General features: G+C 42.4%; 1 protein-coding gene across 2 annotated transcripts in view; it reads right to left on the bottom strand.

The window, feature by feature from the left end:
- The window catches only part of EPB41L4A (erythrocyte membrane protein band 4.1 like 4A), a 286,001-nt gene that overhangs the window by 47,079 nt on the left and 213,234 nt on the right, over nucleotides 1-25,688 (bottom strand). For both annotated transcript variants that reach the window (XM_040421621.1, XM_040421620.1), the window contains 4 exons: nucleotides 17,061-17,152; nucleotides 15,588-15,665; nucleotides 14,599-14,723; nucleotides 8,938-9,028 (listed from right to left, as the gene is read on the bottom strand). In XM_040421621.1, coding sequence (XP_040277555.1) covers nucleotides 8,938-9,028; nucleotides 14,599-14,723; nucleotides 15,588-15,665; nucleotides 17,061-17,152 — 386 coding nt within the window. The remainder of the gene's footprint in view (nucleotides 1-8,937; nucleotides 9,029-14,598; nucleotides 14,724-15,587; nucleotides 15,666-17,060; nucleotides 17,153-25,688) is intronic.

Consider the following 25,688-nt stretch of genomic DNA (forward strand, 5'->3'; position numbering starts at 1 on the left):
GTGCCACCGTACCAGCTTCAACTGCCCTTCTGGTGCTCGCCACGTCACCATGTTGTACGGCAGTGCTGGTACTAGGTCCAGGGAGGGCTGCGCTGCTGGTGTATGCCTCACCACGTGATCCGGCAGCGACAGCCCCACTCTGCTGCTCTTGAAGCGGATCCTGCATAACCTGTGGTCTAGCGACATGGGGCCGGGTACGCCTGGTGCTGCCAGGGACCTCCACCTCCTCGTCCGAACTTTGAGTCAGAGAGCCACTGCTTTCCACAGGTTCATATTCTGACCCGCTAGATTCATCAGATGAGGGTTCCCACTCCTCATCCGACTGGGTCAGAATCCTGTAGGCCTCTTCAGAAGAATACCCCCTGTTTGACATTTTGGACTACTAAATTTAGGGGTATTCCCTGAGACTACCCAAGAAAAAAAGCAAGGGGAGGCTAGCGAAGTACCGGAGGCCGCTGCGGTTGATAAAAAATATCAAAACAGATTTTTTTATCGCCGCAGTGCGTGTAAAATGAATGTGCAGTGATCAAAAAATATATATTTTTTGTCACTGCGGTGGGGCGGGCGTGGGTGAACGCACGTGTGGGCGACCGATCAGGCCTGATCGGGCAAACACTGCGTTTTGGGTGGAGGGTGAACTAAAGTGACACTAATACTATTATAGATCTGACCGTGATCAGTTTTGATCACTTACAGATACTATAAAAGTACAAATGCTGATTAGCGATACGCTATTCAGCGAATAAAAGTGACTGCGGTGCGGTGGGGTGGGCGCTAACTGACGCTAACTACCTAACCAAGGGGCCTAAACTATCCCTAAAACCTAACAGCCAATACTAGTGAAAAAAAAAAAGTGACAGTTTACACTGATCACTTTTTTTCCTTTCACTGGTGATTGACAGGGGCGATCAAAGGGGTGATCAAAGGGTTAATTGGGGTGCAGGGGGGTGATCTGGGGCTAAGGTGTAGTGTTGGTGCTACTCACAGTTCAGTCTGCTCCTGTGCTGGATCCAACCGACGAAAAGGACCAGCACAGGAGCAGAGAAGCCATATAACAGATCATATTTACTAATATGATCTGTTATATGGCTTGTGATTGGATTTTTTAAAAATCGCCAGCCTGCCAGCCAATGATCGTTGCTGGCAGGCTGGTGACGAACTTGTTCTTTAACTTTTGCCGGCCCGCGATGCGCATGCGCGGGCCGGCTTGGAGCGAAATCTCGCGTCTCGCGAGATGACGCGTATATGCGTGACTGTGCGCAGCGCTGCCACCTCCGGAACGCGAATCTGCGTTAGGCGGTCCGGAGGTGGTTAAAGTATTATTTTATTCATGAATTAACACAGACCTCTGCACTGTCCCTTTATAATGCTGCCACACAATATTGTACCAAGGCCTGTGTATGAAAGCAACTTCCACAGTCTCTGGATAAATTCTACATAATTTAGTCTTCTTCAGCTGCTTTAGGGTATAAGATTACAGAATACACAATCTACACATATGTGCATAGTCAAAGTCTTAAACCAAGAATATATGTTTCAAGAATAGCATCTTCCACAATTTACAGCTGCAATAATGGTGCAAACTAATGTTTCATTTTACGTCAATGCAGAATTTATTTTCCCTGTCGGCACTTGTTACAGAGGAATTAATACATGGATACGGGCTTGTACTGAACCGAAAAGTCATTAGTAGAACAATCCCAGCCATGGGAACAATGAGAACATATGTGTTGTTGGGGCAGTGGCTGTGAAACTCTACACCTTTACAGTCTTAAACCCATGAAACAGAACACCAAATACATAAATAGTTTCCTCCAAGAATATGAAAGATAACGACAAAAAGATGGAAACAATACTGGACAGCTGTATGCCAAGCTATCAGTGCAAAACAGGTGAAACTCGAAAAATTTGAATATCGTGCAAAGTTCATTTATTTCAGTAATGCAACTTAAAAGGTGAAACTAATTTATGAGATAGACTCATTACATGCAAAGCGAGATATTTCAAGCCTTTATTTGTTATAATTTGGATGATTATGACTTACAGCTTATGAAACCCCAAAGTTACAATCTCAGGTACCCTCTGCTCGGGGGGTATGGATTAATTAGCTGACTAGAGGGTGACACTTTGAGCCTAGAATATTGAACCTTTTCACAATATTCAAATTTTAAGTTGCATTACTGAAATAAATGAACTTTTGCACGATATTCTACTTTTTCGAGTTTCACCTGTATATAGCATGTGTATAAATTTGTTTTATCATTTTTGCCTGTAAAATATGCATAAAAATGTTTCAATGTAAGAGTTATGTCTCATCAGTTTTAAAAGTCACTTGCTGTCGTATAGTTTCCATATTTCTCCACAATGGCTATTACACGCAGAAAAAATGTTGGTGTCAGGTAGATTATCCTGGGGATAACAGCCGATATCTTGAAGTTAAAGAGGACCTTTCACCGATTCTTACCCTATGAACTAACTATACAGACATGTAGAGCGGCGCCTGGGGATCTCTCTGCACTTACTATTATCCCCGGGCGCCGCTCCGTTCTCCTGCTATGTCCTCCGGTATCTCCGCTCACTAAGTTATAGTAGGCGGAGATACCAGTCCCTAAGTTATGGTAGGCGGAGTCTGCTCTTGTTCTGCTCTAGCGCTGGCCTATCGCAGCGCAGAGCTCACAGCCTGGGAGGTTATTTTCTCCCAGGCTGTGAGCTCTGCAATGCGATTGGCCAGCGCTAGGGCAGACTCCGCCTACCATAACTTAGGGAACGGAGATACCGGTGGGCATAGCAGGAGAACGGAGCGGCGCCCGGGGATAATAGTAAGTGCAGTGAGATCCCCGGGCGCCGCTCTACATATCTGTATAGTTAGTTCATAGGGTAAGAATCGGTGAAAGGTCCTCTTTAAGGGAGCTGGTGCTACAGCGATTAGCTGATTGCCATCCCAACATATCCTGAGTTTTCCAGAAGTAAAATAGTGATGATGTATCGTCAGAATAGGTCATCAATATCTGTTCCATTGAGCACTGTGGCCTCTCTTCCTAGACCACTGACATTACGTTCATCCATCACATGACCTATGTGCAGCTCAGTCCCATTCAGGTGAATGGGCCTGGGCTGCAATACCAAGCACAGCTGCTATACAAAGTACAGGGCTGTGCTTGGTACACTGTGAGGAGCAGTTGACGGCCAGGGGTGGGAACTGGACCTCCACCAATCTGATATTGATGATCTATCCCGGGATAGGCCATCAATATTGTACTCCTGGAAAACCCCTTTAACCTCCTGGAAAACCCCTTAATGACTTGGAAATTGTCAATTTATTCACTTTTGTTTTTTACTCCCAGCCTTCCCAAAGCCATAACTTTCTTATTTTTTCATATAAGGGCTTGTTTTTTGCAGGACTAGTTTTACTTTCTAATGGCATGTTGGTGGAATTATAAAAAAAAAAAAATATATGTTTTAAGTTTTTCTCTGGGTCAGTACGATTACAACGATACCCCACATGTATAGTTTTTCCTTCTGTTTTATAACTGAACAAAAAATAAAAACAAATTTTTTCTTTGCGTAGCCATATTCTTACCCCCATAACTTTTATTTTTATGTGTACAAAGCTGTGTGAGGGTTAATTTTTTTTGTGGGGCGATCTGTAGTACTTTTCAATGATACAATTTTGGGCTATGGATGACTTTTTGATCACTTTTTATTACATTTTCTGTGGAAGGTGAAGCGACAAAAAAAAAAAAGGGAAAATTGGCCATTTTGACAAATTTTTTTCATTTCACCATTTGCTGTATTGGATAAATGTTTTTATAATTTAATAGTACAGGCGTTTTCGCACATGGTGATACCTATGATGTTTATTTTTTTAACTGTTTATGTACTTTTATTTTAATTTTGGGGAAAGGGGGTCATTTGAATTTTTATATAATTATTATTTTTTTTAAAATATATTTTAAATACATTTTCTCCCTAGGGAACTATAGCAATCATTCGCTTTTCTCACAGACTGCAATGCATTAGCATTGGAGTATATGATAATTACAATATGTTCCTATGGAACCCTGACACAGGGGGACAGGGGCTGCTGCACACACACTCTGGCTCCCCCCATCTCTGCCAGCGCATGCTTCCGGGTTTTTCTGTCTCCAGATGCCGTGGTCACATTTGACCTGAAGGGTTAAAAGTCAGCGATCAGTGTTACCGCCAGTCGCGGACATGAGCACCAGGTGCCTCCAGGCACCATATTTAAAGTCCCGACCGCCAAAGTATTTATACGCAAGGAGGTCAGGAACGGGTAGACAGTTCTATCACTGATGTTTTTTTTATGCGCCTCAATACATTTTATAGTAATGGTGCAGCATAAATTGTATGACTTTCTCTGCTATACGTAAAACACAACCAACTTGGTGGCGATCAAATAATCATTGCAGGTCAGACAGCTGAAACCCCCAGAGAACAGCTGCTACTGCCAGGGGATGCATTGTATTACAAGGTGCCCATTGAAAAGTTCGGAGTATTACAATATATAAAGATCAGATAAACCAAGGTGTAAAAAAATCAAGCAAAATATAAAGACCGGTAGTGCTTTTTTGTGTGTGTGTTTGTTATAGGAGTTCTAAGAAATGTCGCTAGAATAGCTTTTATGTCAAACTAGATTATAGACAGGGGAGAATTTATCACACCCTGCTCTCTACAATTCTGGCTTCAAAAACTAAAAAAATAGGGGTTTGTGACTTGAGATTCATGCACAAAAAAAGGTGACATTTTGTATTTGATAACTTTCACTCCAGTTGAAAAGTGAATTGGAAAGTACCGTATATGCATATAAGACGACTGGGCGTATAAGACGACCCCCAACTTTTACACTGAAAATATAGAGTTTGGGATATACTCGCCGTATAAGACTACCCCTTTTTCAACACACACCAAAGAAAAATTTAAAAAGCATTAGATCTGATTTCAATATGGTAATTTTAATTCAAATAAGTATGACATGCTGTTTGCATGCCATCCCTGCATCCCACCACCATCCCTAAGTACCACCGCCATCCCATGGTATCACCACCATCCCTGCATCCCACCACATTCCTTGTCCTCCCTCCCTGCCTCCCAGACCCTAAACATGTGCCACCTATACCCTGAACATGTTTTTGTTATGTTATTCTTCATATTCACATTCACATATGCACATCTGCGCCGCACTTAGATACGCCGCACGGAGATCTCGCACATGCGCAGGAGCGAGATGCGAGCGGCCGTGAGGATCCCGTGTATCCACGCTCGCCGCATGAAATCTCGCACATGCGTAGGAGCGAGATGCGAGCGGCCGGGAGGATGGCGGTACAAGGAGCATACAAGGTACAGAGCAGCGGGGAGGCATACAAGGTACAGAGCAGGGGGCGGTATACAAGGTACAGCGCAGGGGGGGGCATATGCCGTGGGTTACATCGCAGCTCTCAGCTGCTGGGGATACAAGGCAATAGCCGGGCTCTCTCTGTTGATAATTCGGGCGTCCCGGCACTGCAGCACCCGCCATACCCGGCGTATAAGACGACCCCCCACTCTAGAAAATATTTTCTAGGGCTCAAAAGTCGTCTTATACGCCGGTATATACGGTACATGGACTTAGCTATGTTTAGTTTCACTCCAGTTTTATCAACGGAAACTTTTTAAAATGCCGCAAATATTGTTTCTTGCTCTAGTAAAGGGCTGGCATAGAAAGTGGAGTAATATCTCAAGACAAGTGTTAGACTTAAACATAAACCAAAATTATCAAACCTCATGTGACATTTGATAAATTTGGCTCAAATTATGGCAACACAAAATCCTAAAAAACTGACTTGCCTGAAATTTGCCTGATGATGAATTTTCCCCCTTGCATTTATATCGCATTTTCCGCTTTATAAGACGCACCTGATGATAAATCACACCCCAGGTTTTAGAGGAGGAGGAAAATAAGAAAAAAATATCAGATCCTCACATCAGACCCCCATGTCAGGTCCTCACATCAGACCCCCATGTCAGGACCTCACATCAGACCCCCATGTCAGGACCTCACATCAGACCCCCATGTCAGGACCTCACATCAGACCCCCATGTCAGGACCTCACATCAGACCCCCATGTCAGGACCTCACATCAGACCCCCATGTCAGGACCTCACATCAGACCCCCATGTCAGGACCTCACATCAGACCCCCATGTCAGGACCTCACATCAGACCCCCATGTCAGGACCTCACATCAGACCCCCATGTCAGGACCTCACATCAGACCCCCATGTCAGGACCTCACATCAGACCCCCATGTCAGGACCTCACATCAGACCCCCATGTCAGGACCTCACATCAGACCCCCATGTCAGGACCTCACATCAGACCCCCATGTCAGGACCTCACATCAGACCCCCATGTCAGGACCTCACATCAGACCCCCATGTCAGGACCTCACATCAGACCCCCATGTCAGGCCCTCACATCAGACCCCCATGTCAGGACCTCACATCAGACCCCCATGTCAGGACCTCACATCAGACCCCCATGTCAGGACCTCACATCAGACCCCCATGTCAGGACCTCACATCAGACCCCCATGTCAGGACCTCACATGAGACCCCCATGTCAGGACCTCACATGAGACCCCCATGTCAGGACCTCACATGAGACCCCCATGTCAGGACCTCACATCAGACCCCCATATCAGGACCTCACATCAGACCCCCATATCAGGACCTCACATCAGACCCCCATATCAGGACCTCACATCAGACCCCTATATCAGGACCTCACATCAGACCCCTATATCAGGACCTCACATCAGACCCCCATATCAGGACATCAGACCTACTTATCAGACCCCAGTATCAGACCTTAGATCCAACCCCTATCAGACCTCCATGTTAGACTTCCGTATAAGACCTCAGGTCAGACCTTAAAATAAATAAATTAATTTAACTCTCCTGCTCCACCACTACTCTCCAGGTCTGGCGGTCCTTCCTGCAAGTTGTGTTCCCTGATCTTCTCTGGGCCCTCTCTGTACTGTCACCTGACTGCGTGCAGTGTCAGGTCATTGTGCGCGCAGGGAGGATGAGTACTGGCAGCGCTCCCCCCACCAAATGCAAACTAGTGAGTATTTCCAAAATGGAAGCACTCACTAGTATTTGCTTTATAAGATGCCCTTATAAGTGCATCTTATAAAGTGAAAACTAGTTTCCTTCATCAGGCCTACTACAATAATATATGAAGAAACAGCAATATACATACACTAAGAACAGAGACATGGGGGAATGAATGGACATTTGAAAATAACCGAACAAAATATCAAAGATCTTGAGAATGATGTGAAAGTTTTATGGTCTCTAAATTGATGTTATCTCAGAGACCTGGTGCCCCGACTATGTCTATAGAAGACTCTTTAGATCTTGTAGTGTGTCATAAATCCCGGGGACAAATTCAGTCCAGTATTCAAAGTGTCAAGCAGTGTTATAAATTTGTATTCCAAATTCTTCAAGCTCTTTGGGATTTAAAGTTACCTTTTAATATGATAACTTTCATGTGTTTTTCATTGTGTCCTGGGCTACAGAAATGCTTAGCCACAGGAAAGTGTAGCTTCTTCTCTTTAATTGTGTGGCGGTGGGACCTCATCCTTGCATTGAGTTTCTGTCCTGTTTCTCCAATGTAGAGGCCTCCAACAAGACCTTTAGTGCAGAGAATCAGATACACAACATTAGATGTAGAACATGTGAATGTCCCAGGGATCTTATATAGTCCTGCTGTGTGTTGGGGATCCGGATCTTATCTGTTATTATATGGGAACAGCTTTTGCATCTTCTTATATTACAGGGATGGGTTCCTTTATCTACGGTACATGGCCTTGAACTTGATCTGATCAGAATATTCCTTAAATTTGGAGGTTGTCGGTAATCTAGTAAGGGGGGATCTGGGAAAATAGTTTTTCCCCGATCATCCTTACGTAGGTCATGATGTAATTTTTGGGCAGTTTTCCTCAGTACCTCTAGTTGTGGGTTGTAGATCACAACCAGAGGGACGCGCTGGTTCTGTTTCTTTTCATTGTATTGGAGAAGTTGACTTCTGGTGATCTTGGTGGCTCTTGTGATCTGATCTTCAATTTAAGCAGGATGATAGCCCTGGTGTGAAAATGTCCTTTTCAGATGTTGTAAAAGCTTATCCCTGTCTAATGGGCTGGAACAGATTCGGTTATATCTGATGGCTTGACTATAGATGATGGACTTTTCAATATGTTTGGGGTGGAAGCTGTCCCATTTGAGATATGTAGGCCGATCAATAGGTTTTCGATACAGGGATGTCTGTATTGAGCCAGTGTCCAGAAAGATGACTTCTGTGTGTGAATAGTTTTATGGTCAGGTTTATGGTGGGATGGAATTTGTTGAATTGTTAATGAATGTTCATGCATGAATTTAGAGACCATAAAACTTTCACATCATTCTCAAGATCTTTGATATGTCGTTCTGTTATTTTTCAAATGTCCATTCATTCCCCCATGTCTCTGTTCTTAGTGTATATATATATATTGCGGTTTCTTCATATATTCTTGTAGTACGCCTGATGAAGGAACTGGTGATTCTCGAAAGCTCGCTATGTAACATCATTACTTCTATTTTTGTTAGCCTCAAAAGGTATCAAACCTGCAATACTATTTTTTTGTTTTTCTTAATGAGAGCACTAAACTAGTTTTCTATTGGCTAACACGGTACCAGACTTTTTCCTTTTTCTTTTATAAAGTGAAAAATACGGTGTGTGTGTGTGTGTATACATATATGTTATGAAAGTTAATCACATCACATTGTACTTATTTAGAGCAATAAAAACACAAAATGATATTTACACTATGTCTCCATTTCATGTCATAACTTACAATAAATGTAAATGTATAATATGGAGTAATGTTGTAACAAATACCTTTTTATGGGCGAAGGGGCAAAAATTTTGGTTGTGCCTTCATTTTCTGCATTTTCTCCATTTGTCATTATCTGTTCTAAATTTTTTGACCCTACAAAAAAAAAAACTTAATCAGTGAGTCAGTAACCTCTTGTTGTATCACACATTGGAGACAAATACTCATGTTAAATTACATTTATCTCAGATCTGCTCAGTCTGTCTTCTCAGATCAGTAATGCAAAAATCAAAATGCCGCTTGGGGCTAAAAATCACAAGTCAGAGATGAACATTTTTCTTTGAAGTAGTTTTGGCTCTGCTGATATAGCCGTCTTGTCAAAAGCTGGTCTGATTTCTGAAAAAAGTGTTGGGTTAGTGGGAGAGTTTTTGCTGAACTCAGCAGTCATTAAAGGTTGTTCTGTGCAAAATCATTCTCCAGAGGTTCCATTCATTATCACAAATCAACTTTATACTAAGTCCCCAAAAGGTGCAAATTAAAGAGTAAGTACACTTTAAAATTATTTTTGATATGTCAAAGAGACATATCTAAAGTTCTGATTGATGGGGGTCCGAGCGTAGACACCCCTAACAAGGAGTTAGAAGCTCTCAGCTAAGTGCTGTTTCTCCTCGCTGCTGAAGTCAGAACTGAGGTTAGCCTCATACACATTCTACTGAGACTGGCCCTCAGCAAGAAGATACAGCACTCAGCTGAGCTCATCTAACTCCTTGTTTTAGTGGTCAGCAGGGCTTCAGACCCCCACCGATCAAAATCTTTGATATGTTATTACATATCAAACGTTTTTGTAAAGTGTAGTTTCCCTTTAAAGGGGTTGTGCAGGGAGTATCTATTGATTACCTATCCTAAGGATAGGTCATCAATATCTGATCAGCGGGGGTCCAACACCAGGCACCCCCGCTGATCAGATGTTTGAAGAGGAGGTGGCGCTCAATGCAAGCGCTACATTCTCTTCATTATGTGCAGATGTCAGCCGTTTAACCCTTTGCATACCGCGGTCCATATGCAGCCCCCCGATCGGCAAAAGGAGAGAGCCCCCAGGCAGCCCCCCTCCTTACCCTTCCCTGTCTGCGAAGTTGTGGCCACAACTGAGGAAGGTTCCCATGGCAACAGGACGCCTTCTCAAGCATCCTGCTGTCCATGGTGCTGAACAGATCTGTGCTAAAGGCATAGATCTGTTCAGACAAAGTGTAAGTAAAATACAGTACAAAACACTATATAGTGTACTGTACTGTATTATACAGACATCAGACCCACTGGATCTTCAAGAACGAAGTGGGTCTGGGTAAAAAAAAAAGTAAAAAAAAAGTAAAAATCAAAAAACACATTCATCACTGATTAAAAATGAAAAAATAAAATTCCCTACACATGTTTGGTATCGCCGCGTCCGTAACGACCTGATCTATAAAACGGTCATGTTACTTCCCCCGCACAGTGAACGCCATAAAAATAATAAAATTAAAACTATGAGAAAATTGAAATTTTGCCCACCTTACTTCCCAAAAAAGGTAATAAAAGTGATCAAAAAAGTCGCATGTACGCCAAAATAGTACCAATCAAACCGTCATCTCATCCTGCAAAAATCATACCCTACCCAAGATAATCTCCCAAAAACTGAAAAAACTATGGCTCTTAGACTATGGAAACACTAAAACATGATTTTTTTTGTTTCAAAAATGAAATCATTGTGTAAAACTTAAAGAGGACCTTTCACCGATTCTTACCCTATGAACTAAGTATACTGCCATGTACAGCGGCGCCCGGGGATCTCACTGCACTTACTATTATCCCCGGGCGCCGCTCCGTTCTCCTGCTATGCCCTCCGGTATCTCCGTTCCCTAAGTTATGGTAGGCGGAGTCTGCCCTAGCGCTGGCCAATCGCATTGCAGAGCTCACAGCCTGGGAGAAAATAACCTCCCAGGCTGTGAGCTCTGCGCTGCGATTGGCCAGCGCTAGGGCAGACTCCGCCTACCATAACTTAGGGACTGGTATCTCCGCCTACTATAACTTAGTGAGCGGAGATACCGGAGGGCATAGAAGGAGAACGGAGCGGCGCCCGGGGATAATAGTAAGTGCAGTGAGATCCCCGGGCGCCGCTCTGCATGTCGGTATAGTTAGTTCATAGGGTAAGAATCGGTGAAAGGTCCTCTTTAAATAAATAAAAAAAAGTATAAATATTAGGTATCGCCGCGTCCGTATCGACCGGCTCTATAAAAATATCACATGACCTAACCCCTCAGGTGACCACCGTAAAAAAATAAAAATAAAAACGGTGTAAAAAAAGCCATTTTTTGTCATCTTACGTCACAAAAAGTGTAATAGCAAGCGATCAAAAAGTCATATGCACCCCAAAATAGTGCCAATCAAATCATCTTCTCATCCCGCAAAAAATGAGACCCTACTTAAGATAATCGTCCAAAAACTGAAAAAACTATGGGCCAGATTTATCATGACTGACAGCTCACTCCACTTTCACATATGGCTAAAGTCAGTTTTAGCCAAGTCAGATTTATGATCGGCCCTTTAAGACTGTAATAAATGTGGTTTGACGGTAGCAGTTTATCCGTCAGTAAGCAGCTTTACAAAAGTCGCACATCTTTACGAAAAAGTCGCACGTTTTTATGAAAAAGTCGCATGTTCTATTAAAAAGTCTCATGAGATAAGCATGGTCCTCACTGGAGTGAAATTGCGACTTTTTAAATAATCCCAATAGTAAATCTGTCTAGAGATTCATTTACATAAGAAAACACGCCCACTTTCAGAAAACTGGTCAGCATATTGCAGAGCAGAAAAAAAAGTCACAAATTTGTGCGCAGTTTTATCGTTTGGGACTTTTTTGGGACTTTTTCACTCCATTATTCTGACCTGAGCTAATGATAAATCTGGCCCTATGGCTCTTAGACTATGGAGACAATAAAACATTTTTTTTTGTTTTAAAAATGAAATCATTGTGTAAAACTTACATAAATAAAAAGAATTGTATACATATTAGGTATCGCCACGTCCGTGACAACCTGCTCTATAAAATTACCACATGATCTAACCTGTCAGATGAATGTTGTAAGTAACAAAAAAAACGTGTCAAAAAAGCTATTTCTTGTTATCTTGCCGCACAAAAAAAGTGTAATATAGAGCAACCAAAAATCATATGTACCCTAAACTAGTACTAACAAAACTGCCACCCTATCCCGTAGTTTCTAAAATGGGGTCACTTTTTTGGAGTTTCTACTCTAGGGGTGCATCAGGGGGGCTTCAAATGGGACATGGTGTCAAAAAAAACAGTCCAGCAAAATCTGCCTTCCAAAAACCGTATGGCATTCCTTTCCCTCTGCGCCCTGCCGTGTGCCCGTACAGTAGTTTACGACCACATATGGGGTGTTTCTGTAAACTACAGAATCAGGGCCATAAATATTGAGTTTTGTTTGGCTGTTAACCCTTGCTTTGTAACTGTAAAAAAAAATATTAAAATGGAAAATCTGCCAAAAAAGTGAAATTTTTTAATTGTATCTCTATTTTCCATTAAATCTTGTGCAACACCTAAAGGGTTAACAAAGTTTGTAAAATCAGTTTTGAATACCTTGAGGGGTGTAGTTTCTTAGATGGGGTCACTTTTATGGAGTTTCTACTCTAGGGGTGCATCAGGGGGGCTTCAAATGGGACATGGTGTCAAAAAACCAGTCCAGCAAAATCTGGCTTCCAAAAACCATATGGCATTCCTTTCCTTCTGCGCCCTGCCGTGTGCCCGTACAGTAGTTTACGACCACATATGGGGTGTTTCTGTAAACATCAGTCAGGGCAATAAAGATACAGTCTTGTTTGGCTGTTAACTCTTGCTTTGTTAGTTGAAAAAATGGGTTAAAATTGAAAATTAGGCAAAAAAATGAAATTCTCAAATTTCATCCCCATTTGCCAATAACTCTTGTGCAACACCTAAAGGGTTAACGAAGTTTGTAAAATCAGTTTTGAATACCTTGAGGGGTGTAGTTTATAGAATGGGGTCATTTTTGGGCGGTTTCTATTATGTAAGCCTCGCAAAGTGACTTCAGACCTGTAGTGGTCCCTAAAAATTGGGTTTTTGTAAATTTCTGAAAAATTTCAAGATTTGCTTCTAAACTTCTAAGCCTTGTAACATCCACAAAAAAAAAAAATATCATTCCCAAAATAATTCAAACATGAAGTAGACATTTGGGGAATGTTAAGTCATCACAATTTTTTGAGGTATTACTATGTATTACAGAAGTAGAGAAACTGAAACTTGGAAATTTGCAAATTTTTCCAAATTTTTGGTAAATTAGATATTTTTTTTATGCAAAAAATGCATTTTTTTGACTTTATTTTACCAGTGTCATGAAGTACAATATGTGACGAAAAAACAATCTCAGAATGGCCTGGATAAGTCAAAGTGTTTTAAAGTTATCAGCACTTAAAGTGACACTGGTCAGATTTGCAAAAAATGGCCAAGTCCTTAAGGTGAAATAGGGCTGAGTCCTTAAGGGGTTAAAGGGTTATCCCCATCTTGACCCCTCCTGCCCCTGTGATATGAGAATCAGAGCATTGCATTTCCTCCGCTGAATTGTGCAGGGTAAGGACTTTTTTGTTTATGTTTTTCCACTGATAGGCGGAGGCTTCCGTCCAGCAGTGTTCCCAGAGACGTCACCGTCTCTGATGGGCGGGCTTTACTGCTGCGCTAGCTGTTTTACAGGCTAGGGCAGCGCTAAAGCCCGCCCATTAGTGCCGGTGACCTCACTGGGCTCACTGCTGGACGGAAGCCTGCGCCTAGCAGTCCCTATGGAGAGCCCGGTACGTCACCGGATCTCCTTAAAAAGCCTTTGCCCTGCGAAATCCAGCGCAGGACAAAGCAGAGCATCGGAGCATAAAATGCTCCGATGTGCACATCAGCGGGGCCGGAGAGGTGAAGATGGGGATCTATCCGGTTTCAGCTCTGAACCTGGACAACCCCTTTAACCTCTAGCAATCAGATTGCTCCAGCAGAGTGTAAGCTACAGCCAGAATGTTATATGATGTAATAGAGATGTAAAATACTGATGAGCGTTCACTCCTACAGCTTTCATCCATGAGAGCAGTGCATGCTTAGTATTCTGTCTGCATAAGGCAAGGCTCTTATATAAGGTGCACTACACATGACAGTGTCATAAAGCACAATCAGACGCTTAGCCCGATTGTCTGTAGAAAGAAATTTACAGGCAGATGAAAAAAGAGAATGATTCATAAATTACAAGTCCCAACCGCCTTCTCTGCTTACCCTTCTCCCGGCCCTGCTTAGGTGCAGTTAGCACCGTCCCTTTACTTGACGCACTGCATGTTAATGGCAAGATTGAGAATAACTTCCATTGGCCAGTATGGGCAAAGTCAGTGTCCACCTACACAACTATATATTTGTTATTATCCCAATGCATCTGAAATAAGTGCCCTACAAACAGTCTTCATTAAAATTGTCCATTCCATCCTTCTTAGTAATATTTGGTCGGCTAACAAGAAGTAGGGTGCAGATGCAGGGTTGTTTAATCCTTTTAGATCCATTGGAGCAATTTAAAAAAATGGCTGCGAAAGTGGACATACCTTTTAAATTTCCCTGCGTTGTTATCAAAGCTGATGTGTTTAAGACTTTACACTATGGAAGAAAGTTGGTGCATTGGGGATAACAATACCTGGAGGCTGCTGCGTGAGAGCTGTTCTTTTAGGATAAGTTTTGCTCCGACTTCTCTCCACCCTTTGATCAGGCCGGGGCAGCTGGATGGACAGGTCTCTGCACATTTGTGAGGCAGTCCTACCACTGGGAATAACAGAACAGATTGCATTTTCAAAGCATAAACTTGAAATAGAATAGAAAAAGTTGATGAAGCATATGTACATGAATATTACCACTGCAGCCCCTAGTTCACACATTCACCATAAAACTGTGCTCATTTCTGTAAGACTTTCAGCACAACCATCATGAGGAAATACAAGATTTACACTAATAAAGGGTAACTGTCATGTTTTCATAAAAAAAAAAAAAAAATTTAGCATATGTTACTGCTGCAGCAGTTTTATGCATAAAGCAATCTTTAGTTTCTTCACATACCACTGTTTTCCTTGAGTTTTTCCCTTAGTTACGGCTGTTTAAACATTTACAATATGAAGACCTTCTCAACATGGCTCCTCTGCCAGTTCTCTGAGGCCAAAACTGCCTTCCCCCCTCACTTCCCATACACACTTGATGTAGCCAGCAGCTTCCTGCAAGCCAATTAGATTGGATTACAGAGAGACACGCCTCCTCATTCTGAAGCCTAATGCAGGCATGCAGTGTGAAGGACCGCCCTTCTGTCAATCTCTGTCTTCTTAGCCAGAGACAGACAAGCCATAGCAACTGTCTTTTAAGGGAGCAGTGGAAAGGGACAGAGGACATTAATGAAAGCTGTTATTATAAGGTAATTACAGATCTTTTGGCAATAATTGACAGGCTAACTCAGGTATACATGCCTAGCTCTAATAAACTAGCAAATAAAACAAAATATGACAGTTACCCTTTAATTTTTTGGATACACCATAACAACACACCCCTAACAGCATCCAGACCAATATTTCCTGCAAACACATCTACTAATATGTTCATTTGTTGTACTATAGGGTCTCCTATAGGCACACATTCACCTACCTGTACCGATGTCTGGAGCCTAAGGAGCCAAGTTTGCTGAGCTTACTCGTCAGAGTGTTTGGATCATTTTCAGGAATCCTTGAAAGGAAAAATATGGAGAAAAATGTGTTACAAATCAACCTAATTTTCAATAATTATTTAATTGTTCCCCAACCAGTTAGGCTACTTTCACACCTGCGTTCGAGGCGGATCCGTCTTGTATCTGCACAGACGGATCCGCCTTGTATCTGCACAGACGGATCCGCACCGATAATGCAAACGCTTATATCCATTCAGAACGGATCAGTTTGCATTATTGTTAAAAAAAAAAAAAGTCTAAGTCAAAACGGATCCGTCCTGACTTACATTAAAAGTCAATGGGGGACGGATCCGTTTTCTATTGCACCATATTGTGTCAGTGAGAACAGATCCGTCCCCATTGACTTACATTGTAAGTCAGGACGGATCCGTTTTGACTACTGAGGTCACTGTTGCACCCCTCAGTACAACAGTGACCTCAGTGGTACCGACCCCCTCAGAGCAACAGTGACCTCAGTGGGGCCGACCCCCTCAGAGCAACAGTGACCTCAGTGGGGCCGACCCCCTCAGAGCAACAGTGACCTCAGCTAAATTTTAAATTGTCTAAATTTGCTATTTATGCATGGTAGACAGTTCTAGAGCACTAGTAATGGTTTCCCTGCATAAATAGCAACCTCTTAATGTTATGTAGGCCTTCGTATTAACTATTTGAATTACTGCAACTTTCGTACTCCTCATCGGCAGAAAATACTCCTCAAAAATGTTAAGAGGAGTATTTTTACTCTTCCAGAAAAAATGTAGCGCGACCTCTGCCTGCAATAGTACATAACAGGAATCCAAGTGATGCATTCACAGAAATGTTACAGAATACATGATGAACAGTTTGCCCATTCTTTCAATGAGAACCCAAGTCCCCATATGATAGCCACCAGTGACTGGTTTTTGACCACCACATCTAAACAGAGACGCTTGAGGTACAGAAGTGATGGATATAATGACCAGGTGACTTCATGACTCAAACAGATGGAACCATGGAGCAAAGGGCAGAAGAACCCATAGGATCTTGCCATCCTAGAACATGTGCTTTTTTGTAGGTAGGGGTGATCTTGGGTATTTTGGAGTGTAATACAGTGCACAATCAGAACAATATTGTGCCCTGTATCATGGCTGCTTACTTTCATGACAGATTCTGTTTTACAGATGTGCTTTTAAGGGAGGACTCAGTCTGGTATACGGAATCCAATGGCTCACTCTGTAGGTTCATATAGTGGTAGGCATGGCTCCTGTATTTGGGATTCTTGTGATACAGTACATGATCCCTAACCTGGCATGGTATTTCCCTCTGTAATTTCTCCACGCTACCCTTCTACTAATATGTAGAAAGCTATAAATGACTCTTGTTCTCTGCCGTTTGCTCCAGCAATGACACTGTGAGAAAAATGCATGCATACAAACCTGAAGAACGTGTGGTGTTCCACACAACATTTCCACAGATGCTTACAGGCCACCTTGTTCCGGGTTTCAAAAAAGAATGAGGTTTCAGAGCACTGAAGAAAAATACAAACAAAAGGGACAATGAGAAGCCAGGAAGTTTGATGACTCTAATGAAATTTCCCTTGAAATACCAATTTGTTTGCAGGATTGTTCAACATTTCTGTGCAATCAAGGGGGCAGGTATGATTGGCATTTCTAGTTCAAAAGCAAAAAGAAACACAACCGCTGCCAACTCAAACACAACATTATTTCAAGCTGGCAGGGATCCAAGCTGAGCGCTGACAACCTATACACAGGTGTTTGCAGAAATAACTAGCATGATGTGTGCTTTGACCCCATTAAAGCGACAAGAGCGGCTAACAAAAACATCAGCAGCATTAGCACTGTACACTAGAAGGGTGCTTGGCCCACAAAATCTAATACTTAACCCTATCTCTGGATGCATTTCTCAGCAAACCACATTAACGAGGTTGTGCAAGTTTAAAACTTTAACAGACCTCTTGTGACTGGACCTACGGTTGAGTTCATGCTTACCCGGTCCCTGCTGCTGGATTCAGGCTTCATCATTCCATGGCTGTCTCCAAAGGTCCCGAGTCTCTGAGAACCAACATCTGAGAACCAACGGAGGTCACCAAGTACTGGCCCTTGACCTGTCACCCATGCAGTATGTTGCTGGGTCACGTGCCACAAGCATGGGATTGGCTGCGGCAGTCATATGACCTATGGCAGATGACTGCAGATGCAGCTGTGGAGTGATGGAGCTGGTGGGGATGAGTAAGTATGATTACCTCCGCCGGTCTGGCCAATCTGAGGTCTGTTAAAAAAAGTTTTTAGTTGCACAACCCCTTTAAGCCCTCATACCATGGCACATAGGCTGTATGATGCTACATGGGTCATGGTACCAAGGACGTACACAGATTTCATAGGACCCCATAGCAAAACTTATGATTGCCCCCCAAATAAGTTGTATTGCAAATAAAATAAAAAATTTATTAAGTGGTGAACAGTTTTAATAATAAAAACCCACACCCAACTTCTATATCAGATAACATGGAACAAAAGCCTCAAAACTTTTTCTGAACTCAATGGGGAAGTCAAAATTCCTAAATGTTGTGCAATGTTTTATATATGTGGTGCATCTTTAAATGGCTTTTCTGGGATAACTATGCTTTAAAGATATTCTCTTGTAGTTGTTACCTCATGTATATCTCCCCTAACCTTTTTTTTTTTCAACTTGGTCTCTCCTAACCCATTTTCACCATGTAAACAAATCCCTCTGGTTTACTAAACGTAGCACTTCTTGTTGCTGTATCGAACCAAACCCTTAATGCACTTCCCCTTACTCTGCCACAGCGCCAGCACCACCCCTAACAACACTGATGTAGTTGCATAGACTCTCCCCCATCACTGCCCCTGTTGCTGCTTTGATACACCCATGGACATAACACCACAGGAAATAAGAAAGAGTTGCATGTACATGGTCGTGTGACCACAGCCCAGAAAGGGAAGCAGGAGCAATAAAGGTAAAAGAAATCCAGAATTACAGATACCTTCATAAATTATTTTATAGGATTTTAGTGCAAACTGGAAAGCCTTTTTAGGTCTAACATTCCTGCCTTCAGATGTTAAACTTTTTATGCCAACCCTGGAGTATAACTGGGACAATTTTTGCAACTTTTCAAAACAATTGCAGTTCATAAATTGGACTTAAAATCGACAGACTAACCATGTACATGTTCATACCCACTTTTCAAAACTGGAGAAAGTTGTATAAAACCCACAATATCACAATTTTTGCACAAATAGGTATAAAAAGTTCTAAAGCCCTATTTGGCAACTTTATGAAGCCAGAATTCTGAAGCGCAGGCTTGATAAATTCTTCCCATATTTCTTAATGTATTTACATCATAAATACACTGATAATTCTCCCCCATACAGCTCTATGCTTCCCGCTTCCTTTCAGGACATGATAAAACTGGCTGCCTGCAACCACCACTAGGGGGAGCTAAGTGCATATCAATTTATATCTTTTATTGTTTTTTATATTGAATTAGAAGGTATAAAAATACCAATGCACTCCTCCATGTGGTGGCTGCTTTAAATGCCATAGATTTATGTTAGGAACAGAAGTAGTAGTTTAGAGCTGGGTCCCCCAGGTCCTATTACAGTCATGTGGTGTGGCTCTGCTGTAGGTACACTACTGCATGACACCATACTACACAGCCATATGGAAATGTGTGCACCACCAAGGGTGGAGTAGGAAACCTGGAGTAGCTTTTCTAGACAAGAGTGTTAGGTTTAAGGATAACACAAATGTATCAAATAACAGGAGTCATTTGATAAATATGACAAAGTATGCCAACACTGACTCGAGCAAAACGGACTTCAAATATTCTCTCATAACAGATTTTCCCCCCTATGAGTTTGTCTCGTGTAGATTGCTGTATGTGAGCGCTTCTCTCTCCTCATTCTATCGATTAGTGGAAGTTTCAGCACTTGGACCCCCACTAATCAAAACCTTTGATAAGTTACTATGAAAAATAACAACATTAAAAATAAATAACCTCCTACACATAGGTCTTAAAAGGACTGTATACTTAAAATGGTAAGAAAATGTCATCAAGATAATTTGCCTAGTTTTCCATTTTAGACCCATTAGAGCAATACAAATGATTCTACAAGTGCACATAGCCCATTTAGGTGGGATGTATTGTGCTAAAGAAGATATATTTTCACTAATGTAAAAAAATAAATAAATATAAAACATTGCCTATATTTAAATCTGTTCATTAAAAGCCGCTGTTTCATGTAGTACAGTTTTTTAGAAAGCAATTTCTGATACAGGGGACAATATGTTGGCCTTCCTTATGCAATTAAATAAAACAAATCTTTAATTAGAGGAAATTACACTTTCATCAAAAGGATTTCACTGCAAAATATGTTCTGCATAGATTGCACGGGTAATTAAATATCTCTTGCTGAGCTTTGAATTTCTGACAAATAGCTAGAACCGAGCACCTGAATCCCACATGTAAATGTGCATTTTCCTTTTTTCAAGTGCTTATTTATGTATTTTTGAAGATAAAACATCTCATGAAAAGAGAATTATCAAGAATTCCGCTGTGAAGCTTTAAAGGAAGAGTATTTGCTGTATTATTCACATAAATGTGCATATGGGAGTTACTAAATTGCAGACACTCAATTCTCTTCTTTGACAGGGAAAGTGGGAGGCAGAAAGAACGTACAGGAGTTATATGAATACAGGAGTTACAGAACCACAACACGATATAAAATAAAATACGGTACTTCCTGCTGTTTTATATAAGGATAATTAAAACTAAGCAACAAACTGGTGGTTAGATGGCACAGTGTATGTCAACCAACCAATACTCCTGACTGCCACTGTGCAAATGTGTCACAAGCAACCTTATGACTATCGCAAGAAAGTCTACCATGGTCCCTTGCCCTTTTTTTTTTTTTATATGGAAAGCTGCCCCTGTAAACTCTTTAGACATTTCAGAGTAAAACATTGAGGGGGAATTTATCATGAGGGGAATATCTGAAGTCAGTTTTGCTCGAGTCTCTGTTGGCGCCACATTTATCAAATGTCAGATGTTGTTCGATAAATTTGGCTTATTCTTAAACCTAACACTGCTCCAGTTTTCCTGCTTCACCCTCCTCCTGGAGTGGGATTGTGACTTTTTAAACTCTTTAAAGGACATCTGTTAGCAGATTTGTACCTATGACACTGGCTGACCTGTTACATGTGCACTTGGCAGCTGAAGGCATCTGTGTTGGTCCCATGTTCATATGTGCCCGCATTGCTGAGAAAAATTATGTTTTAATATATGTAACTTAGCCTCTAGGAGCAATGGGGACGTTGTCGTTACACCTAGAGGCTCCGCTCTCTCTGCACAATGATTGACAGGGACAGGCAGTAACAACATCATCACACCTGGCCCTGTCAAAGTGCAGAGGGCGCAGCAGTTGCAGAGAGAGAAGAGCCTCTAGGTGTAACAGCAAAGCCCCCGTTGCTCCTAGAGGCTTATTTGCATATAATGAAAACATCATTTTTCTCAGCAATGCGGGCACATATGTACATCAGACCAACACAGATGTCTTCAGCTGCCAAGCACACATGCAACAGGTCGGCCAGTTTCATAGGTACAAATCTGCTGACAGATGTCCTTTAACATAGTTAAACAAACTCACTTTCCCACCAATATTTCAAAACTGGAATGAGTGCTGTAGAAATGCAAAAAATATATATATCTCACATAAAAAGTCACAAAAGTCCCATTTTGCGACTTTCTGAAGCCAGAATTCTGGAGTGAAGGCATGATAAATCAGGGCCATTGTTGCTTGCAACTAGAGAGTCTGTCATGATGGCCATGTTTCGGGCAGCATGAAGCTCCTGACAGGTTCCCTTTAAAGTGAAGTGAAACTATTTTTGTGAAATCACTTGAATTAATATACATAAGACCAATCAGAATAATAGACACCAGCAACTAACAGTTTATTCTGAAAGTCTAAAAAAAAGTGTTGATTTTTTTTTTGTAAAATGGGCTGAACAGATTTTCATATTACATTTGCCAGTTATATTTGCCACTTGTCAACTTTGCTATATTAACTGGGGTATAAGTAGCTGAGCCATCTCATTTCATGTCAGCCCCAACTGCAAAAAAGTAGCCACACCTTCAATATCTCCAAAATCAAACTGCCTAATAGTAACTCTGTCTTAGTTGTCCATACCAACCAATCAGAGCTCAGTGGCCTATTGTGTCAGAAAGATGGTGTTCTCCCTCAAACAGCGAATAGTGATTGTGGAAGGCTATGTGCGAAGCAGATCAATTAAGGAAACGCAAGAGACCTTTGCCCACAAGTATCCAGGAACAAAACCACCAGCTGAACGTATTCAGAATCTGGTTCGGAAATGGCATCAAACTGGCTATGTTGCAAACACGAAGAAACCAAGGCCTCCATCGATCAGGACGGCTGAAGTTGTGCACGGAATTCGACAGCGGATTGCAAGTAGTCCCCAAAAATCAACTCGAAGACTGTCTTATTGGGTTGGTGTATCACACACCACGTCTCAGCGAGTGCTGAAATTTCTGAAACTGAAACCGTACCGGATAATGTGTGTGCAGGAACTGAAAGCGTCTGACAAAGCTAAACGTGGAAATTACTGGACTTGGTTGCCGATTATGATTACTGACATTTGGACCCATTGCTGTACTTCATGACAGACGAAGCTTGGTTTCATTTATCAGGTCGCGTAAATTCCCAATATAAGAGGTACTGGTCCGCTCAAAATCACCATTTGACTCCACGACCAGAAAACTAGCATTTGGTTCGCAGTGTCAGGAACACAAATAGTCAGACCAATTTTCTTCAAATCAACTGTGAATACCGCAATTTACCTGAACATCTTTGAACAGTTTTACAACCAAACACCAAAAGAAAAAATGTCCTGCATTATTCTTACAATCGAATTCACTGGCACGGGTTCATGACCTGAGGAAGAGCAAACTGTGAGCAAGAAGTTATGGCCACCACGTTCCCCAGACTTGTCCACATGAAAATTCTCTCGGAGGAAATTTAAAACAGAAAGTGTCCGCTATTAACCCACATTCCCTGGAAGTAAGACCACAAACACTATCCGCAGCATCACAAGCAGAATCAGCCAACATAATCCGACGTGCCCAAAGATGCATTGACGTGAATGGGGACCATTTTCAGCATCTTTTGGGACCTGTGGGTAACAAAAAAAAATAAAAAATCCATTTGCTTGTTCATCTCGTCATACTATCGCTAGAGGCGGTCTACTTTTTTATGGGCCACCCTGTAAACTTTTCTCATATTCTGGTCAACATTATTGCTAAAAATACAATTTAATCATTTAATTAAACACTGTTACTTTTACTACATATTATAGAACAAGTTTAATGCCAAGATATTAATTCATTATAAATGTATAAACTAGAACAGTGGTGCCCAACCATTTTTTCATCTGAGGGCCGCACTAGACTTGGTATAAATTTTGCGGGCCGGAACCAGGTAGCTTTGCCAGAAAGAAATGCAAACGCTGTGAGGGGGCACGTGTGAGCATTACTACTGTGAGGAGGGCACATATCTGGCATAACTACTGTGAGGGGGCACATATCTGGGCATAACAACTGTGAGGGGGCACATATCAGGGCATAACTACTGTGTGGAGGGCACATATCTGGGCATAACTAATGTGAGGAGGGCACATATCTGGGCATAACTACTGTGAGAAGGGGAACATATCTGGGCATAACTACTGTGAGGACGGCACATATCTGGGCATAACTACTGTGAGGAGGGCACATATCTGGGCATAACTACTGTGAGGAGGGCACATATCAGGGCATAACTACTGTGAAGAGGGCACATATCAGGGCATAACTACTGTGAGGGGGCACGAGTGAGCATTACTACTGTGAAGAGGGCACATATCTTGGCATTATTACTATGAGAGGGCATGTGATGTATACATGTGTGTAAAGTATGTAGTGCAGTATGTGATCACACACTGCACTACATACATTACACACATGTATACATCACATACTGCGCTGTCACCTTCTTCTGCAGGTCTACCTTGATGTCTGGTCTTTAGGCTTCAGTCAGATCCTCCACCGCCATGCTTGCGCCGTGTGCCCAACACCACCAGGAGCTGGCCCCTCCTCCTTTCATCTCCCGCCGGCTTCTCCTACAGCAGGGCGCTCTATTGCTCCAGTGCCCGACCAATCTTACCAATCAGGGGCGTAGCTAGAAATGACTGGGGCCCATAGCAAAAAAAATTATGGGCCCCCCCTCCCGGATCTCCCACCCCCACATACCTATCGGTCCTCCCACCCCTTCCAGAGCTCCCACCCCAACATCCCCACACCCCTCCCTAGATCCCCCTCAGTGTCATCCACAGATACACCCTCCCCTCAGTGTCATCCACAGATACACCCCTTCCTCAGTGTCATCCACAGATACACCCTTTCCTCAGTGTCATCCACAGATACACCCCTTCCTCAGTGTCATCCACAGATACACCCCTTCCTCAGTGTCATCCACAGATACACCCCTTCCTCAGTGTCATCCACAGATACACCCCTTACTCAGTGTCATCCACAGATACACCCCTTCCTCAGTGTCATCCACAGATACACCCCTTCCTCAGTGTCATCCACAGATACACCCCTTCCTCAGTGTCATCCACAGATACACCCCTTCCTCAGTGTCATCCACAGATACACCCCTTCCTCAGTGTCATCCACAGATATCCCCCCCCCCCCCACCCAGAGCCGCTTCCTAGCTAATTTATTCACTGCACTTGCCTTGCCTTTGTGAAATTGAAGAGAAGCGCCGTAATCTCGCACAGGCGCACTGGCAGAGGCTAGGAAGACGGTGCATGCGCACTTCAATGCCTCTGCCAGTGCACCTGTGCGAGATTACGGCGCTTCTCTTCAATTTCACAAAGGCAAGTGCAGTGAATAAATTAGCTAGGAGGCGGCGCTGGGCGGGGAGATTGCAGGCACAGGCAGCATTGCTTTGCTGCCTGTGCCGTTCGCAGCGCTCCCTGCGCTGATAAAGTCCAGGTCACTGTGCGGGCCGCATGACACGGCTTCGCGGGCCGCATTTGGCCCGCGGGCCGTAAGTTGGGCATCACTGAACTAGAACATCCTCAGGGCAAGCTCTGTAGTAACATTCCTCCAGGACGCTTCCTCTGACTGTCCACATACTTTCCTATGTTTTGGCCTAGCATGAAATCAGTCTTGAATAGCTGAAGGTTCTGTATAAGGCAGCAGGCACACTCTTTTTGACATCAAACATGTTCACTTATGCCCTGTTTAGACATGCAGACTACAATTATAGTAATTTATTCATTAAATTTGACCTTTCTCTCTCCTACAAATTCCTACCATTTCCTCCAACGTTTTGCCAAGTCTAAAAACAGTTAAATTGCTGTACTAATTAACATAAAACTACACGGAAGGCTCAAGTCACACTACTATCAGACGCTTTCTTCTGGGAGACTGTTGGTAGATCTGTCAAATTTGACAGGAAAAATAATGCATCTAGCAGCACTATTCTTCCAGTCATAATGACAGACACCATTATAAGTCAATGGGATCCGTTGGGCACCAGTGTTGGCCATTGTGAGATGGATCTGGCACTGTGTAAAAGCCACTTTCACAGAGCAGTATTTTTCTTCAGCATTTGTACACTACAACCAGAACTGGGTCCAAAACACAGAAGACATACAACATACTTTTGTTCAGCCAACAGCTGTCTCTCACAATTTTCCCCAAACTAGTGTAAAGGAAAATGGGCTTAGTTGACCACAGCAACCAATCAGATTCCATATTTAATTTTTCACAGTTCCTTTGGAAAATAAAAGATGGAATCTGATTGGTTTCTATGGGTGACTAAAACAGTTTCCTTTACACCAGTTTTGATAAATTTCCTCCTATGTGTTTTCAATGCGAAGAGAGGGAAAAGCCACTGCAAGGCACGTCTGGTGGCTTATAACTCAGGAGGACAAAAAGATCAGGCGTTGAAATTCAAAGC

The sequence above is a fragment of the Bufo bufo genome, chromosome 2 (genome assembly GCF_905171765.1).
Source record: "Bufo bufo chromosome 2, aBufBuf1.1, whole genome shotgun sequence".
Classification (NCBI taxonomy): Eukaryota; Metazoa; Chordata; class Amphibia; order Anura; family Bufonidae; genus Bufo; species Bufo bufo.